This window comes from Phyllostomus discolor, chromosome 1 (genome assembly GCF_004126475.2).
Source record: "Phyllostomus discolor isolate MPI-MPIP mPhyDis1 chromosome 1, mPhyDis1.pri.v3, whole genome shotgun sequence".
Classification (NCBI taxonomy): Eukaryota; Metazoa; Chordata; class Mammalia; order Chiroptera; family Phyllostomidae; genus Phyllostomus; species Phyllostomus discolor.
Window position 1 is genome coordinate 30088313 of NC_040903.2, and position 18776 is coordinate 30107088.

An 18776-nucleotide genomic window follows, 5' to 3' on the forward strand; every position below is an offset into this window, starting at 1 on the left:
CTTTTACTTCCTTAATTAGTTTAATTGAACACCATTTACTTTAGGTAAAGAGAAAAATCACTATATACCACCACCACCAAAAAATAGCTACCTCCCAAGCTATTCACACCAGCTACTTATTAGCTACGTGATCTTGGACATATTTCTTAACTTCTCTGAACCCCTGGATTTTTAAAAATAAAACAGCAATGCTACCCACCTCTTAGTCTTTGCAGGATAATTAAATAAATAGTTAAAATACAAGCAACTTGCTTTAGTATTGCTGTTAGTAATACTTCGAGCATTATTAATAAGAGTGCAGTAAGGGTAATTTACACTTGAGAGAGCAACGTTTGAGGCAAAGCATTCTCCCTGCGGAGTGGACAAGTGTCGCACGTGTGCTGCACCACAGGCTGTGCTGTGCAGGGTTCAGACCTCGGATCCCAAGATGGGAGCCTAAGTATAAGATAAACCGAGAGACTTGCATTCCGTCAAGGGAGGATGCTGCCGCGCAGACAGCTCACACTGTCAGCTCCCTTAAATACAAAGCTGATGGGAGCAAGCCTATCAAAACCAACACTTTAAAACTTCACACCAGGCTTGAAATCTTTTATGATAGCCAACATCAGTGATGTAGCTAAGTTAAAGTGTTATGAACAACATTTACAATGTTTGAGTTATGAGTGATGTCTTTTGAGTTTACACAGCATTTTAGCTTAATTTCTAGAGGTCAACTTTTTAAAAGAAGAAGGTATTAGTTTATTATAAGCTGATAAACTTTAAAAAATATACTTGATTTGTTTTTAGAGAGAGGGGAAGGGAAGGAAAAGGAGAGAAACCTCAATGTATGGTTGCCTCTCACACACCCCCTACTTGAGTGCTTGACTTGGCTCACAGTCCAGGCCTGTGCCCTGACTGGGAATTGAACCAGTGACCCTTTGGTTCACAGGCTGGTGCTCAATCCACTGAGCCACATCAGCTAGGGCTGATAAACTTTTTTAGTGATTAGGAATTTCTTCCTTTTGAAGTTCTCTTTGTGGCTATCTACTCAGGATTTTATTAGGAATGACGTTACTTCCTAAACAAAAATTACTAACTTCGTATGCTGTTCTAGGGCTAGTTTTTTTTTTTAATAATTCTATGTTTAGCTACCAACTTTTTAGATTGAAAAGCGAAAGTAGCATAAAAAAAAAACTTCCCAGCAGAAATGCCTTTGCACACACTATATTATTCGAGAAGGGATTTTACAGCAGAGAATAATTTTGTAGAAGCAAATATCATAACCATTCTCTAGGACCAAGACCTCAAAAAACCCATTTTCCATTTTAAATAAAGTTGAGGTTTACATTATTTTGAGTTTATATCACTTAGGGACAGTGAATAAAGAAATAAATATTGAAAATGGAAAAAGAACTTTATAAAAACTTCCTTTTTACTTGAAAGGAATGACATATTTTTCTTTAAAAAGAGAAGAGATGTAATCTATATTCGCTCTCAAAGATAATTTAAAGATGAGTATCAGTGCTGCTTTCTGAAATAAGCCTATGTAAAAGTTTTGTCACAGAGCAGTTAACCGCTCCCCATCCCTTTCTGGCAAACCTACCTCTGCGAGGTAAGTCACAAGGCTGAGCGTGGCGTCCGAGAAGGAGTCGTGCAGGTACCTGCACACCACGTTGATCCAGTTCGAACAGTCCCTGGAGTACGTGTGTGTGCTGTACAGGCTCATCATGTGAGCCAGGTTGACAAGTGTGGGGCATTTTTCTTCTGCGCACACCTAGAGAAAAATAATAAAATCATTTCATTTGCCAAAAATAATAATGCAAGTTTAAATTTGATTTCACACTAAATGTATTTAATAAATTAATTTAAATGTATTCATTGAAGCTTCAATGTACTGCACGTCAGCACAGTAGCAAAGTTAACCAGAAGAGGAAAAGAGCACAAGACGGTAGGAGAACAGCGACAGAGATATGGAAAGATGATTCATAATGTCAAACACTTCGGGAGGTGTTAAATGGTGTGGCTTTTATCAGCCTAATGCTCCGGTAAAACTCTTCAGTAAAAACCCATACATGACTTTGTAAACCCTAGATACCATTTTATAACTGTTTTGTAAGAAGAGTTTTGTTCTGTAAAATCTACACAAAACAGGCTCAGAGTGGGAATTCTCTGGGAGGTTCACAGCTGCTGTGCCAAAGAACTGCTTTTGTCTCGAGCCCTTCAGGGTCTCAGTGGAGCAGTCGACTGTGGAAAGCCACAATGTGCGTGAGACATTCAAAGGACTCCACCGGACTCCCTGCAGGGTGGACCTCAAACTGCTCTTCAGGAAATCACCTAAAGCTCTTGAGGTCCTTGGCCTATTGTTTATAGGCTGCTTCAAAATATACTGACTTGCTGGAGTTTGTTCGGTACGGTACTACGGAATATGAGTGTTTGGGGACTTTTCTGACCAAATGTACCTGCTTAGTCTGTTCCCTAAGCTATAGGTGAGGATGTGCCTGTATCCTTCTCCAGGGACACCCAAACAATTCAGAACTGAAAAAGGGCCACACTCATATCTCTATTGTAAAACGGTTACCCTCTATGAAATTTATTTTAGTTTTCTTTTTCCATTCCCCTCACTTTCTCTTTCATCTTATCGATGTTTTGTATGTATTTACACAAACTGCCTCGAGTACTAACAATAGTGAAGTATTACCTCTTAAAACTATATGTACTATAAAGTCAACTTTCAGATGACTGACTTTTACTGTTATCCATCATGTGGGTATTGTCACTGGATAAGCCCGAGATAGGAAGGTATGCAAGACTACGCAGACTCACACAGTACCTTAGAAGCTATTTTATAAAATCATTAAAAGCAGTTGATTTTACACATAAGCCTTTTACCCATAAAATGCATACCAGGAAAAAAAATTTGGTTGATATTTCTTATTTGCATTTCAGAATATAACAATTTATCATACTATTTATAAAAAAATCACATAATTTTATAATTTTATAATTGGTTAGTCTTCAGGAAAATTTTTCATAGTTTAAAGAATCTTTCCCAAAGAATAAGACATTCCTATACAATTCTTATTTTTTTAAAGACTTTTCCCCCCTAAAGAACGATTAAGAAAAAATCTTGGAATACATTCTGTATAATTTTATAATAAACTGAGTGCCTTAGATTTATTTTGGAATTTTTGAATTACCAGGTTAAAATCTGATCCAAAGAGTGCGCTTTAACAAATATTTTTAGCATACTATTTCTGCCAGAATGAACAGCTAAAAAGGATAATATTTGTCCTAAGTGGCTGCCTCGTTTTGAAATTCTATGCTCTCCAAAGGCACAAACAGTAGAACCAGAGATATTTGCATAATGAGCAAGCACATAATGGCAGAAAATTACTCTCAACAGTTTAAATGAGAGAATAATTAAGAAATCAATTTAATTCACATCCTGCAGGCTGCTAAAAGCATACAGATGGAACTTCTGAGTGTTTGTCAAAAGGAGGAAAACAGAGTTAAAAAACAATTTATGACTCAAGGAAAGCCATATATTTTATTTCTTAAAAACAAAAAAGATACTTGGAATTTCCTGTTCTTTGCCTCATTACCACAGAAGAGGCTTGACACTCAAGCTGCTCCTACGTCCTTCAGGCAAGGCCCCGCCCACCCCAGCGTGCAGCAGGGAGTCAGTTACTCACTGGTTTCAGCTGGTGCTTTCAAATGCTTCTACTGCCCTTATTAGGGAATTTATGCGTTTTATTTCTTGAAATACCAAAGTAAGCCAATATATTTTCCCCTAATATTTTCTTTCTTATCCCTCATTAAAAAAGAAAACTTGTTTACATCGTGATGTGTTATTAGAATAGTAAAATGAAAACTATTTTAATAAATTATTTCACATCACTCTTAGACTTCATTAATGCAAACACATTTTGTTGGGTTTTCTTTTCTTAAGGCAAATAATTATTTTCCAAACTGAGATATGTTTCCATGAACTATAATAATGGCTCTCCTTTTTGAATACATGCTTTCAAAATAATTATGTTAAGGATCTCTCCTTATCTAATTTATTTAGAAATATAATTAAAAACAGAAGCAACAGGAAAAAATGAAATCAACAGCAATATTTTATTAAATATTTTTATATTATCAGTCATATTCTCTTAGAATTAAGAACAAGAGCTATAACACTTTTAAACAAATGTTAACAGATGATTTAGAAACAGCTACATTTCTATTTCAGAACTGTCCAATGGGAGGGGAAGAGCAAATAAGCAAGAAAATAAATGAAGGAAGCAAAGGGAAAAGATGAAGACAGCATTAAAAGGAAAAAAGGCAAACATAAACAGATGATTTCCAGAACCCCAATATGCAGTCTATCTCCTTCCTCAGGGCCTTTGCACGTGCAATTTCTTCTGCTTAGAAAACTTCTACTCTCAGCCAGGCTCCTTGTTTCCTACCCAGGGATCTCACTTCGGTTATTCTGGTTCAGCCTTCAGTGTCAGCTCAGATATGATTTCCCAGGGGCGTATCTGCTTTATGTGCCCCCCAGTGAACTCTGCCCTCTCACTTACCAGACTCTGCGGCGACTGTCTCCTTCCTTGATTTCATCCTCACCCTAAGGCCCACAAGGGTGAGTGTCCCTTCTACTTCATCTTTGTATTTCCATTGCCTAACCCAGTGCTCAGTAAATATTTGCTAGTGAATCAATGAATGAACTAGAAACTGCCAGAGATGTAGAGAGGATAAAGGAGGAAAACGGAGCAGAAAAACACTCAGACTCAGAGGAGTATTACTTTAACAAAATAATTTTGTTCACTGTCCTTTGAGCAGCTATAAGTTAACGTCTTTTTATGCATAAAAGAATAAAAGTTTAAATGTAAAGTTCACAAAGTGACAGTAGAAAGATCCCCGCCAAAGACAAACTCGAGGAAACCTCCCCCCAGTGCTATCTTTCAGCGGAACGCCTGCTTACCTTTGCTATCCGGCTCGCTGTTTCTTTGCAGAACTGAGTTGGGCTGTCAAAATGCTGAATTAAGTGAGGCAATAAGCAAAGGATGTTAAGAGGAAAGCCTATCAAAAAACAAAATAAAAAGAAAGAAAGCAAACAATAACCAATTTAATTGTACATCATTTTAAAAGTCAAAGGTATTTTTTTAGTGGTTCACAGAAACCAATTCCTTTTTATTTCCTGGGGCACTTGATCTTCTAAATTCTTTTTTTTTTGGCTTTTTTTTTTTTTTGGCTTTTTTGCTTCTACACAAGAACTTCAGCTCTCTCACATATTTAAAAAACTGAAACTACAGAAAAGCCAGAATTAGTAGATCTCCAAACAAACGACAGTTTGCATTTCACTACAGTACAAAGCACAGAGCGGGAGCAATTCTGCTCACGTTACCTGACAGCTGGGAAGGGTCGACCAGGGAGTGCTTGGAGACGGCGATGAGCTTGCTGAGGAGGTGCACGGTCATTTCCTGCGTGGACACTGAGGTAAAACCCTTAAGGAAGAGCTGTTGAAGGCCTGGAAAATTATTCCATTTCAATTTGCTTTGTACATTTTCAATCTTCTCTCGACTCTCTGATTTATCCAAAGGCAAGTGGATAAGCAGTTTGTTCAGAAGTCTGAGAGCCAGGAGGTATTCGTATTCATAATCCGATTCTAATAAAGACGCTGCTATCCAAAAAATGGTGGCCATCAGGCTGGCAGGCTCAGTAGTGGACTGCACATCGTACAACCCCTTCTCTCTGAGAGAGGAGAGGCTTCTAGTCCTTGCTAAACTGTTGCTATGGTTTATCCGTCCGTCCATTATATCCAGTGTGTTACTCCGCCGCCGGTCACCTCTGCGGTCACCAATTAAACTTAACCTCAAAGAGTTACTTCTTGCATTGCTGCTGTATCCCAAATAACCACTACTATTAATGGGACTTGTGCTTAGATTGAGTTGTCCAGTGCTTTTCCTGTTAGCTGCATACTTGTTTCCCATGACGGGATCATGATATGAGGTTCTTCAAAAAAAGAAAAGAGAAGATGAGTGCATGCACAATCATTTCTTTGGCTATGTTAATTTTACTGTTGGAAACACTGAAAAACCGTTAACTGCTACCAGGGAAAATAATTTTTAAGTGCATCTGACTTTGCTTAATCAAATTTGAGTTCTCCCCTCCATATTAAAACAAAACGTACAACAGTATCATTTCGACCGTGTCCAACTGTTTCCATTGAATTGGATAAGCTACGATGGGAAGTGAAAATTCTTCTGTAGTGATCACGGATAACTCCACTCTGGGACTTAGCAAACATTATGTCTAATGCACTCTTTCCAAAAGAGGCAAGGTCAAAAGTTAATTTTTTGATTTCTCCTCTCTCATGTTCAATTATCATTGACTGAAAAATAACCACAGAATGCTTTCTATAATACATGTGCCACCAGTATGCAAAATGTGAGGACTACTTGCTAAAACCTATTGGGGGAGAGTGATATATACATGGATCCATTTAAAGCCTGTTTCTTGCTGTTATTAAAATGTAAAGAAAATACTTGCAAGAACCCAAAGGATGGAACGATTAGCCCTTCCCTGGGGCAGTTAGAAAAGTTTAGCCTTGAGGTGATATCTGAGATGGGACATGAAGGATATGTCAATTCAGTCAATTCACGGTTTGCAAGAGAGAAAGAGGGAGGCAGGCAGCTCCAGGGAGAAGGAACACTCATGGAAGGTGAGTCCCGAGGGGCCAGGCCTGCTGCAGGGACAGTGGGATGCTGAATGTGACCGGAATGGAGCCGGTCCATTAGGCACACCTCAGACCAGGACATGAGGGGCACAGCACTGCCACTTAGTAGCTCTGTGACTGTCACACGTCCTCACTGTCTGAGGCTCATTTCCCCCTGGTAATCCGTCTGAACTCTTTGGTATCATTCTCACTACTGGTATTGGAATAACACAGTGTCATAGTCATACATGTTAGCCACTGAAGTTCTTTATACGAATCTACACGTTGCCTGGTTTAAAATTCTTACTGAGAAAGGGCAGAAAGAAGATCGTAATGCTTCATGCTTTCAGCCAAAGTATCAATTGCAGATTCCAACGTGAGAAGAAGCTCAATCACAAATCCCTAGAAAAAACGGCAGACTTAAATTAATTATGCTCTGGAAAAAAGAAACTGCAAAGGACTTCCTGGTGAGATTTAAAAATAGAACAAGCTCCCCATTAACATTACAAAATGATTAAGCTCTTAAGCAACACGATCTTGCTGATTGATGAAAACTCATTAAACTAATGGCATAAATTGATTATAACAGCACCACAAGTCACCTAAAATTGCATCTAAACTGAATTTATCAACAAGTCTTGAAAATATCATTTTTAATATATCTTAAATCTGATCTTTTTTCTCTATCTCCGTAGCTTAATCTAAGCTCCCACCATTTCTGCTTGGACTCTAATTAAAACAACCTGTTTGAAGACACCCCCTTGCTTTCACTCTTGCCCCTCAAAAACTCTACCTGGCCCCCAGAGTTAGTTTTTGAAAAGCAAGTCATACCTATCACCCTGCTCTCAAAACCCGTGAGTGGCTTCCCATTAATTCAGAGTGAAGTCCCACCTCTCACCACCACCTACTACGCCTCCCATGATCTAGACCTGCCTATCTCATCAGCCTCCCGCCTCTGGACGACCCCGTCCAATCCACTCTAGAGACACCAGTTTGCGTGAAGGCCTTCAGAAAAGCCTGCTGCCTCTGCCTCAGGGCCCTTTCACGTCCCAGTTCCATTTCCCTCTGCTGGAAATGATCTCCCCCAGTTATCACGGGTCACTTCTTAAGCATGGGTTCTAAAATCATCTCCTCTGATGATCACCACATAAAAAAAATCACTCCCTCCTTCCCATCACTCTTCAACCTGTTGTTATTATTATCATTGCATTTGTTACTAAGTAAAATTGTGCTATTATTGGTGGACTAAATTAGGCTTACTTCCCCAATAGAACATGCACTCCAGAATGCCAGGAACTTTGTCTTTCTCACATCATATCCCCAGTGTCTAGAATGGTGCAATAGAGACATAGGTTCTCTGTTGCAGTATTTCACTTAATTTATGTTAAAAAATAAAATTTAATGTTCTACTTTACATTTAAATTAAACTTCTTATCTCTTTTTACCTTCTTAACTCTAATGTCCGGGGCTCTGTGTGTGTATGAGTGTAAAGGTAAAGCTTTCTCTGAAAGGCACTAAAGTTATTAAATATTAAACACTAAAGCTTGTTAACATCTGACATTAATGATTCTATATGACCATGAACTCGGCCTATCTGCAGTGACCTATATTTGGCACTAAGTCCTTGACTACAAGAAGACGGTTGATAACTGCTGAACAAACTTAATGAAATACCTGTGCATCTTCTCCTGGGTCCCCCACAGTTTCTACGAGCCTAGAGAGAACATCGGAAAGTGTAGCTGCGGAAAGAGGCTGCTTCAGGGCCCTGAAAATCTGAAAGGACCTCCCGGCGTAGTGTCGGGAAGAACAAGAAAGTGCTGTTTGCAGAGCAACTTCACTAAGGTGATGTTCCAAATGAATTCCTTCTGCGAAAAGAAAGGAAGCAAGTGAATGGTTCTTGTTTTTCAGAAGGCAAGGGCTATCATCAGAGGCTGTTGAAGACCCAGTGCCTGGCGCAGTACTAGGGGCACTCACATTTCATGAGTCAATGCCTTTTCTTTTCATTAAGCGTCATTTGAGTTTTAGATGACTCCTCAGTCTAGCCTTCAGGGAAGTAATCCTTGGGAACAGTGCTTCTCAACCTTATGCAATTGACCTTTTAGTCGGGTAATTCTTTGCTGTGAGGGCTGACCTGTGCAGCACGCAATGTTCAGCAGCATCCCTGGCCTTTGCCCAACCACATACCAGTAGTGACCACTCGCCCCTGCCCTCCAACTGTGACAAAAACATCTCCTGATGCTGCCAAACGTCCCAAGGGACAACCCTGCCCTTAGGTGAGAACCACGGCTTGAGACACCTACATTTTTACTATAATTTTCAAAATGTGTTAAACTTTAGATCATAGAAACACATACTTGTATAAAACATTTTTTAAGTTTATCAACTGTACATATCTTCTTTAATATAATGTTTTCATATTACACAATTATATAATTGTATGATGTCATCAAGGACAAAACTAAGCACCTCAGAATGTCACAGGTGGCTTTTGTATTTTTTAAGTAACTTAATTTTCTTCAAATGAAACAAATTTATTATTGCTAATAAGTTAAAAGTGAAAGCGTGTCTAAAACCTTTTATTTTACACATATTAATTGTCAACTTTTTGCTACATTACCAGGAGTGTTAACATCACATCACAGTATCTCATGGAAAGTAAGTATTCCCCCAAACACGGAAAGATACCTGAGCTGGACTGCTTAAAAACAGCAACCACGTGTTTCAAGAATGTAGTTAACTGCTCAGCACTCTTTATGCTCGGGTTCTTGGCGGACACATCCTCATGGTTCCAAAGGGGCCCTCTTTTTCTGAAAAAGAGGACAGATGTAGTTCTCTTATATGAACAGTTGTATTTGTGCTGGCCTAAATCACACCTTTGCGGTCAGAAAGGCTAGTGCTTGAATACACCAAATAGCACGGCACAGCCGACTAGGGCTGTTATACGGAGAAGCCCTGAGCTGCAGCCGGGGAAGGGAGATCCGGGTCACGTATCACTGCGGTCTTCCATCAGTACAGTCAGATTCTCTCGCAGGTAGTCAGCAGGAAAAGAAGATAAATTTTGCCAAGTGAGAAGAGTACTGGTTACTGCTTTTGGGTTCCAGGCCAAACCATTGTATTTGTAGAGGAGAGACTGCATTTAGATTGTTAATGCACAGGAAATAATTTACTAGGGAAAGTTTAGACCGAGCAAGGTCCTGTCAATTCTTTCTTTAAAATGTCGTGGCACTCTGAATGCTGCCGCCTTGATGAGTGAGCCCGAAGCCCGAAGCGCCCCTCCCAAGGTCACGCTGCTCCAGGGTCTTCCACCCTCCACATTCCTAAGCGGCTGAGTTTCTCCACATACTTACTTCACTGTGTCTCCCACCTTCCCCATTCGAAGATTACTAGTCATGTCTCCTTTCTTGAAAGAAAGATCTATAACCTGGGTGGGGGGCACACTTCATGGCCCTCTAGTTTGAATTCTCCCAAGCTTTCTCCTGTAGAAACTCTCTTTTCTCAGCACTACAGCCAGACTGGATTCCTCACCATTTCCAAATACAGTTTGTTTTTTCATGCCCCTGAGATTTTGCTCTTGCTGTGGAATACCAGCCCCTTTCTCTCCATCTATGTTTCTTCTTTATAATGCCTTGCAAAGAGTACACCACAAATAAATATGTGATGATTTATTGGTGAAATAGCTAATGAAAGTGGGGTATATATTTACATAACACAGTATTCTCTTTGGGCATGTGGTGTCCAGGCACAAGCAAGGCCCTTCTTGGGTATAATGGTGTGAAGGCAAAAGAAGAAAGTCTTTGGTGCACCATAATCTTATTAACATTGCACAATACAAACTGGTGTATTTCTAATCAATGGCACCTCAGGAAAAAAAAACAACAGGGTTCCCTGTAGCTGACAAATGAAACAACGACTTAACACACGACTCCTGCTGGAATGGCCAGAGGTGCCACTTTACCTCGAGGTGATGAATTCCATGAGGGTTTTGACTTTTCCGTCCTGCTCTACGGGGATGTCGACCTCGTTGAGGATGGTGGTGTGCAGATGCGAAATGGCCGTGCTGTTGTTTCCTAAGCTGATACTAGAAGAGGTAGAACTTGAGCTAAGCCCTGAGTCAGTCATAGGGGAGGGCTGGTAATCAGGTATAAAATCACTAACACCTGCTGGAAGAGAACGACGGTCGTGAATGCCAAACATAGGAGAGTCTCACACAATACTCATTAAATTGAACTATTACTCCTTACAGATTACAGGGGGCATGGGAGGGACTCAGCTCTCCTTCTGTCGGAGGCCATAAGCACCAAATTACACCAAGTGAGGTTTTTGGGCAAACATTATTTCACAGCCTATTATTAACGTAACCACTGGGTTGACCAAAAAGTTCATTTGGTTTTTCCATAAGATGGCTCTATTAGTGTTTCACTGTCTTTAACTTCAATTGAAACAATTTTGTTAGGTGGTATCATGACAGCTGTCGAAGCAATGTGCATTTAAAGAAAACTTATCAAAATTGGTGAATTTTTGTATAGCTATTTTAATAGGTAGAAGAAAATATATGACATTTTTGGCATATTATGCTTTATTATTTCAAGAAAGGTAAAAATGCAAAAAAAAAAAAAGATTTGTGCAGTGTATGGAGAAGGTGCTATGACTGATCAAATACGTCAGAAGTAGCGTGTGAAATTTCGCGCTGGGATTTCTCCAGGTCAGACCAGGTAAAGTTGATAGTGATCAAATTGAGACATTAATTGAGAACAATCAGCGTTAAACCATGCAGAAGACAGCTCACACACAAAAAATACACAAATTAATGAAGTTATTGGTGAAAATGAAAAATGTGTCTTTTATTTTATGGAAAAAGTAAGTGGATTTTTTGGCCAAATATTTGAATTTACTGTACAGTCCTCTGGTGCCATCTGCTGATGAAGGTGGAAGTGGCAATTTTCACAACCTTTCAGTGTATCAATACTTCTTCCATGTTTATTAAGTCAGTCACATTCTGTGATGTGAACGGATTTTTAATTTCTTATGGAAAGGAGTCTATCTATACCTTCTGATTAATTTTCTTTACAGAAAGACAATTTTAAATTTTATTTGCAATATTTATATCAATTGTTAAGTAATTTTAAAGGTTATTATTGTACTAATACCCATCTTTAGAAAATGGCAAAAGGAGCCTTAAAAACCAACAGAAACAGACACCTTTTGAATCAAGATGCTGTAACATGAAAGGGCAGTAAACTTCATTCCATTCCTTTTTAATCACAGTCTTAACGGTGAATAAATTCCCTAACAGTTGTTGTTTCACTAAGTATAAGATATTCAGTAAATAACTTGGTTTTAACTTAAAAAGTAATTTCATTTCAGGTTTTGAAAACAATTACCTCCTAGACCATCTATTACCAACCCACAGCTAGTGATGAACGGAATAAATAAGTTGTGGCTATTAGGACAGAAATAAATATAACTTTCAAAGTAAAAAATTATTTATATCAACAGTGAAATAAATTTTATATTAAAGTTTCATTAATTTGGACCTCAGTACTTCAAAATGCGTGATTTGGAATTTAATATACTTCAAACATTTATTTATTTACTTAAATTTTTAAGTATATAACATTTTATTTATTTACTTAAATTTTTTTTAGTTATAAAGTTTAATAAAGATGTCTGAGCAAGTAATACAATAAAAATGTATAACATTTAAAATGCAATAGATACAATCAAGTGAATAAAAAACTGTAATAAAGTTCAACATCTTTTTCATAACCATTACTTAATAAATTAAGCTCTCTTTCATTATACCTTGATCTTACATGTTCAGAACTTAAAATTTCCATGACAAAGACCCTCCCAAGGCAATACAGACTCGATTACTCCAAATCTAATTCCTTCTTTTACTGCTCGATAAAAAATATCAATGGTACTTAAAATAATAAAACTACATTTAAAAAAATGTGCTCAAGTATTTCAACTGTCACTTGTTTAACTTCCTCTACTGCACGATTCCACGCTGGGGAAGTACGGGCCCTCTCCCGAGTACCTGGGAAGGTGGAGTCGAGGTGTGCGGCGTGTCTGACGGTGAGCGCCCTGGGCTCGCCGCACTCCTTGTTCCTGAGAAGGACAGAGGCAACAGTTCGGATGTTACTGTTGGGTCCCATCGCTATGAGCAAGTGCAGAAGCAGGCGCTTGCAATGTTCATACACCTCAGGGTGGCAGTGGTCAAACCCTAAAAAGAGCAGAAAACAGCTATCAACAAAGAGAAATAAGGAGTATTCTCACTACCAAACTCTCATTTTAAAGAAATGCAGGAATTATATAAAATATGTGGTAGAAGATGATACGCTACCTAAGTTTTTTATCAGTGTATGGCTTATGCACCCTTTCACAGCAGCCTTCTGTCCTACAGAACTGGCAGGATCAGTCAATTTGCAGTGTGTTTTATGTCTAAAATGTAGCAATCTTAGAAATTACTGTGCTACCTAACACTAGATGTAAACGGGTTTAAAAAGGCAAACACCCTTTGTGCCCAGCACACAACAGAAAGTCAGCAGATGCTTGATTACCAAAGGAATGAAGTAATGCACATAAAAATGTGCCTATCGGGAAAACTTAGGAGAAGACGGCCACCCTGACCTGCTTCAAGACACCAAGCCTACGAGCCACAAGGGTCCTGCTGATCTGATGGACCCCACCCTTCACTGCAGAAGGCACATCGGAGTCTCAGCTATAACAATCAGACTGTCCACAAGCCAATCGCCTTCTGGGAAACTCTTAGAACCCTGTTCAAGTTTCCATCCACTCTGCAAGTTTCCAACCCAGAGGTAAATTAACTCGACTCTTGCTACAGCTACGGAATCTTCCCTGCTAGAGGGCCTGTGTATCAGTGGGTCAGCGGGGGTGGCGGGGGGGTGGGCCAGAAGTTTGGATTGGGGATAACACCCCTATACCAAGAATCATGGTAAAAACTGTCATGGAAATAGCACACACATGTACAACAGAAATAAACACGTAGAAACTTTGTTTCAATTATCACAACAATAAAAAATGAAGGAATTAGAATCAAATATTATTACCTAGAAATATTGCATGTAGAAGAAGATGGAGGTAGCTTCCCCATTCCACCTTCACACTGTGATCAATGATCAGGTCAGTCAAAAGGATCACTGCTATGTTACACCTATGACGAATGAGAGTGTTATTACTGTTTCACCAGAGCAAACCTAGAGACACTCTTATCCAGATCATCTGAAGACTCTCATATTGTATTTTATGGAAAAAAATACAACTTCTCAAGAAAAATAGAGGAAAAGAAATACAGCCCAAGAAACTGTTAAGTGATAGTTTTAGAAAAAACCTATCTGCTAAGGGCTCCTTGAAGCCAAAGGCCATATTTTCTTCATCTGCAACCCTGAGACCTAGCACACTGCTTGCCACATAGTAGGTGTTCTATATGTGTTTGGTGCATTAGCATATTTTGAAAAAATGCATTTTATCACGATTCTGTTCAGTAAAATTCAATTTAACTCAAAATAATAGCGCCTACTACCACCAAATCATATTTTCCAGATGTAGTAACTGGGTCCCAGAAAGGTCAAGTAACTATGCCAGACACCCAGAAAAACAGCAGCACAATTACATTTAATAGTATTAATCACGTACAGTTAGAATTCTAAGTGTTTAGATTTCCTAAAATCTAAACACAGTGATCTAATTTGTTGCAGTATTTAAAGAAAGAAGATTGCTTTTATTCTGTGTTCTCAGATAGCATAAGGAAAGCTCAAAGTGTTAAGCAGAATTTGGCTCGTATGAGATAGGAATGAGGCTGTAGTCCACCTGTGAAGAGGTAATCCAGGTGATGACGTTTCAGGCAAGTAATCCACCAGTGGTGACCAGCAGCCTCCAGCTGGTGGGAAGGGTAGTGGCTCTCCTTGATTATGCTCCATCACTTTCAGCCGCCAATTAGAATAAAGTGGCATTGAGTCACCTATCAAAATAAAATGATCTCATTTTCTACACCATCTATTTTTTGCTGATATAAGCAAACTCTAGTAAGACACCAACTATTTATAGCATTGGAAAGCAATAAAAATAATTTCCTACTATTTTGACATTTGTTTACTAGGAAGACCTGGCATAGATATTATCAAATTAAGCAAATCAGAGAGAAAGAGATATCAGTTCAGGTTCCGTCCTTTACGTCAAAGTGAAACTACATCCGCATTTCCTTATGGTCCCATAATTGACGTCCAAGTCGTGTAACCACATGATAGGTGAAGCTGCCTTGTAACAAGGGCCTTCTGGTAAGTTACTCAATTCTGAATTTCCTGAGACAGCGCCAACATAAACCCGTCTTAACAGGAAATCTGCTCTACCCCAGTGGGGCTGCAGGACGTGGTAAAGAATGCCATCAGAGAATGTGAATTCTGTGTGACGTGGGTAAGTCACTTAACCTCTCTGGACCTCAGTTCCATCATGTGCACAATGAAGAGATTGAACCAGATCATCCCCAGGGTCCCTTCCCTGTCTGAAGATGTGGGCTTCTATCTCACCCTACCTCAGTGTTACAGCAAACGTGGGTAAACTATTCACTCTACAATTGCAAGGGAGAGCTCTAATAATGGGAGTCCATGAAGAAAGAGCAAACCTCTTTAAATGAGCGGCCTGTTGCCAGTGTCAGTTCCATGATGCTTTCTGAGAACTAATTCTTAACTTCCTTTTACTTTGTCTGCAGGGAACCCGGGTTTTTAACCATCCCCCCCACCAGCTTATACCGTTTCTTAAAATCAAGACATTTCAGGTTGTGTTTGAACACCACTAGTGGCACTTAAATACTCTTCCTAAAAACAATTTACTGAAAGAATATATTAGCATTGACAGAATTAATAATACATCTTGCCATTGCAGTTATAAAAAAACATTTGGAATTTATTACTTTTTTCTTCTTCATAAGATCCTCCAGAGCTGCTGCTGTATCGAGATTCTAGTCTGTGATGCTGACGATTTAAATGGCTGTTCAGTCCACTGTAGATGTCTAGGTGCACATAGCTACGGGAATGATCATTGTGGTTAGTCACAGTTCACAGCAAAACAGTATTTGTACTTCATATTACACTTTCTATGTTTAAGTAAGCACACAGTATTCAAAATATTAACAGAAGTTTACCATGATATATATTAACTTCTACCTCACGATTCAAAAGCTTAAGCTTTAAAGTCAATTATTTTTACATGAAATTTTTCTTAAATTGTTGTGGTAATAATGTTCTGGTGAAACCTATTTTTATAGGCAGAATAAAAATCCATTTTGGAAAGTTTAAAAATGTAAGCAATACAATTAATGGTTGACCATACTCCACCAATTCTATTCACATAAAAGTGTAGCATGTCGGCATCTTTGATGCTGAAAGAGCCAATGTGGAAAATTCCTAAAAGGGGAATATATTTTTTCACCAGAATCCTACCACCATGAAACATATATTCCAATGCAGAAATTATCATTTGCTCTGACGATGATCAGTGTCTGTCAAACCGAAAGGCCGATGGCGAGCAGAGAAGTGCTCACCTCTCCTCAACAGTCTCTTTCATGGGCTTGTTGTCAGGACTGCCGTCGGTGGGGGCCACCATTGTATTGCTGCTGGAAGTAGTTCCTGTGATCAGAAGTAAAGTGTTAGCTGTGCATGTGAAACCCAGGATACCTCAATAAGCACAAAAGACATCAAATTACAGATGTCAAAACTCCACTAGTATGAGAGCAAAGTAATTTTTTAAAAAGGGATGTACTCATCATGACCAAGAAGGAAAGGAGACAATGACAAAATTCTGATGTCAGAAAACAAATGGACAAGAAGTCAATTGTGTTAAGGCTCAATCATAAGCTGGTAGTGAAGGAAACCAAGAAGCTGCCATATCTATGTTGCTGAACCTTCAAAAGGCTCAGAAAAGAGTGGCATCAAGTATTTCTGGAAGGGAGTAGGCGGTACTGAAAATGGCAGGATGGGTTGGAAATCTATTTCAGTAGTAGCTGGTCCCCCCAAGGTCTGTCTCCCGCCTCCTGAGACTAAATCAGAAGATAGGCGGATGAGGGCACACTATGCCCCGTTGAGGGAGGAGGTGCTTCATTGAGAATAGGGGCCTCACTGAGAACACACATACTAAAATTTGAGGCTGTGCCCCCTGCCATCTTCTTACCCCGTGGGGCTGCAAGAAGGCTTGAAGACTATGTTGTGTGTCTGTGTGTATCTACACATACTCGGACACTTTCGACTTTAGACAATGACCAGTAGTTTCGTCTGGGTAATCTGTTTAGTGCAAGAGAGAGGACCTGTAGACACTTGCACCAATGAAATCACTGTATAACAAACGACAGAATCAGTGAGTTCTGTGTATACCTACAGGACATCCAATTAGCTTTTTAGTACTCCACTCTTTATGAAAAGACAGACCTATAATTGGTAGCTTTTTGAGGAAAGCTTTTACCAAGACAAATCAAAACAAACAGCAGCACAGAGAAAATAGGAACTTTTGCTGGGAGAAGGCAACTTTATCGGTAGAGAAGTAGACAGGTCAACCATGAAACATGAACAAAGCATTCCTAAAGAAATTCTGACTAAATAAAAAAAAACTTTTTGGAATAAAAACATTCTTGCAGATATAGAAAATCCAATAGAAGCATTATTAGAAATCCCCTAAGTAAACAAAAAGTCTGAGATAAAAATAGATGACAAAAAGCAAATTATAAAGATATAAAAGATTTCTCATTATACAGATATTATAATATGCCAAAATTATAGTAACTATAATATATGAGTATGCAGGATCTGGCAAAAATAACGCCCCCAATTTATTACTAAATCTTTTATTACAAAATCATATGCATGTAGTTCTGTAACATAACAATATCACACTCAAGCACACCAAGTGACAGTTTAGGTGAAATGTTCAAATTAAAACTATAAATTATTACACCCATATTATTACTCTACCAACCACATTCAAACAGGCCTTACTTCTGCCGGACCCTGTATACACACTCATAAAATTGGATACTAATATAGTATTTGCTCAAAAACTTAAATATAGAATTACAGAGTAAAATTTCAAAGAGTAAACATTTTCTATATTTAACATTAATTTTATTCATTAAAATGAATGTAAGGATATACAAATCTGTATTCTGCTTCTAAATATAAGCATGGAAATGTGCTTCCCTTTGTAATATTAAAAATCCTTACACTGTCAGATTTCTGTACTCATAAGAGGATTTACAAAATATTATCAAGTTAGCAACAGTACATGACTCGTCTGCTTTTGTTTTGACGGTGCTTCAAGCGAACACTTGCTGGAGTGAACCACCAAAGAAAGGTTCTCTTCTGAGACAAGGTAATCAGTTGTAGCTAACGTCTCACCTGAGGTGACAGAAGGGATTTTGTAGCTGGAAGTGATGCGATAGTAGGGGGGATTATCCATGTGAGTGACCCCCGAACTGACAGGGTCGGTCAGCTGTAGTTCACCCACCAGCTCTTCTAGCAACTGCATCGTTTTGTCTCTACCTAAATATACAATAACCTTCTTCACCTGTCACAAAGAAATCATTCGGAAAAGAAAAAGCAACAGTTTTACTTCATAAATTTGTCGAGACAAATTTTATCAGAGTAAGTTCCATTTTAAATTTGAATACATTGATCAGCAATAAGACATCAATTAATCAGCTGTATAAACACTATCCTCCCTCTCACCCTCAACATTATACTGATATCATATTAGAATGACCTGGATATACTAATGGTTTCCACATTAACCACTTCCTTCACAATTTTTTTTTTAAAGAAGAGCAAAAGATAGTTGTTTTCCTATAAAAATGTTTACTTCTTAATGGAAAAATTTTAATCAATATCATACCAAGTTGCCCTCTTATTTTTAGTCGGGCGGCCTTCAAACCTAGGATTTACCTTTTATTCTGCCTTCTTATTCTCTGTATTCAACCCAGCAGTGCAGAGCAGTGATTAAAAAAGGGTCTAGAACTAAACTCAACTCAACTCACACAGCCTGGATTGGAATGTAGATCTAACACTTACTAGCTATCTAAGCTGGAAAG

The 18776-nt window shown here is 38.6% G+C and overlaps 1 protein-coding gene across 16 annotated transcripts in view; it reads right to left on the reverse strand.

Annotated features, from left to right (window-relative positions):
* The window catches only part of FRYL (FRY like transcription coactivator), a 241791-nt gene that overhangs the window by 37981 nt on the left and 185034 nt on the right, over nt 1–18776 (reverse strand). For 13 of the 16 annotated variants that reach the window (XM_036020307.1, XM_036020309.1, XM_036020304.1 and 10 more), the window contains 13 exons: nt 18088–18256; nt 16245–16329; nt 15615–15727; nt 14516–14666; nt 13756–13859; nt 12723–12908; nt 10638–10842; nt 9368–9489; nt 8357–8547; nt 6990–7084; nt 5372–5979; nt 4949–5046; nt 1583–1753 (listed from right to left, as the gene is read on the reverse strand). In XM_036020307.1, coding sequence (XP_035876200.1) covers nt 1583–1753; nt 4949–5046; nt 5372–5979; nt 6990–7084; nt 8357–8547; nt 9368–9489; nt 10638–10842; nt 12723–12908; nt 13756–13859; nt 14516–14666; nt 15615–15727; nt 16245–16329; nt 18088–18256 — 2298 coding nt within the window. The remainder of the gene's footprint in view (nt 1–1582; nt 1754–4948; nt 5047–5371; nt 5980–6989; nt 7085–8356; nt 8548–9367; nt 9490–10637; nt 10843–12722; nt 12909–13755; nt 13860–14515; nt 14667–15614; nt 15728–16244; nt 16330–18087; nt 18257–18776) is intronic. The other 3 variants (XM_036020272.1, XM_036020321.1, XM_036020319.1) reach the window with 1 other exon arrangement.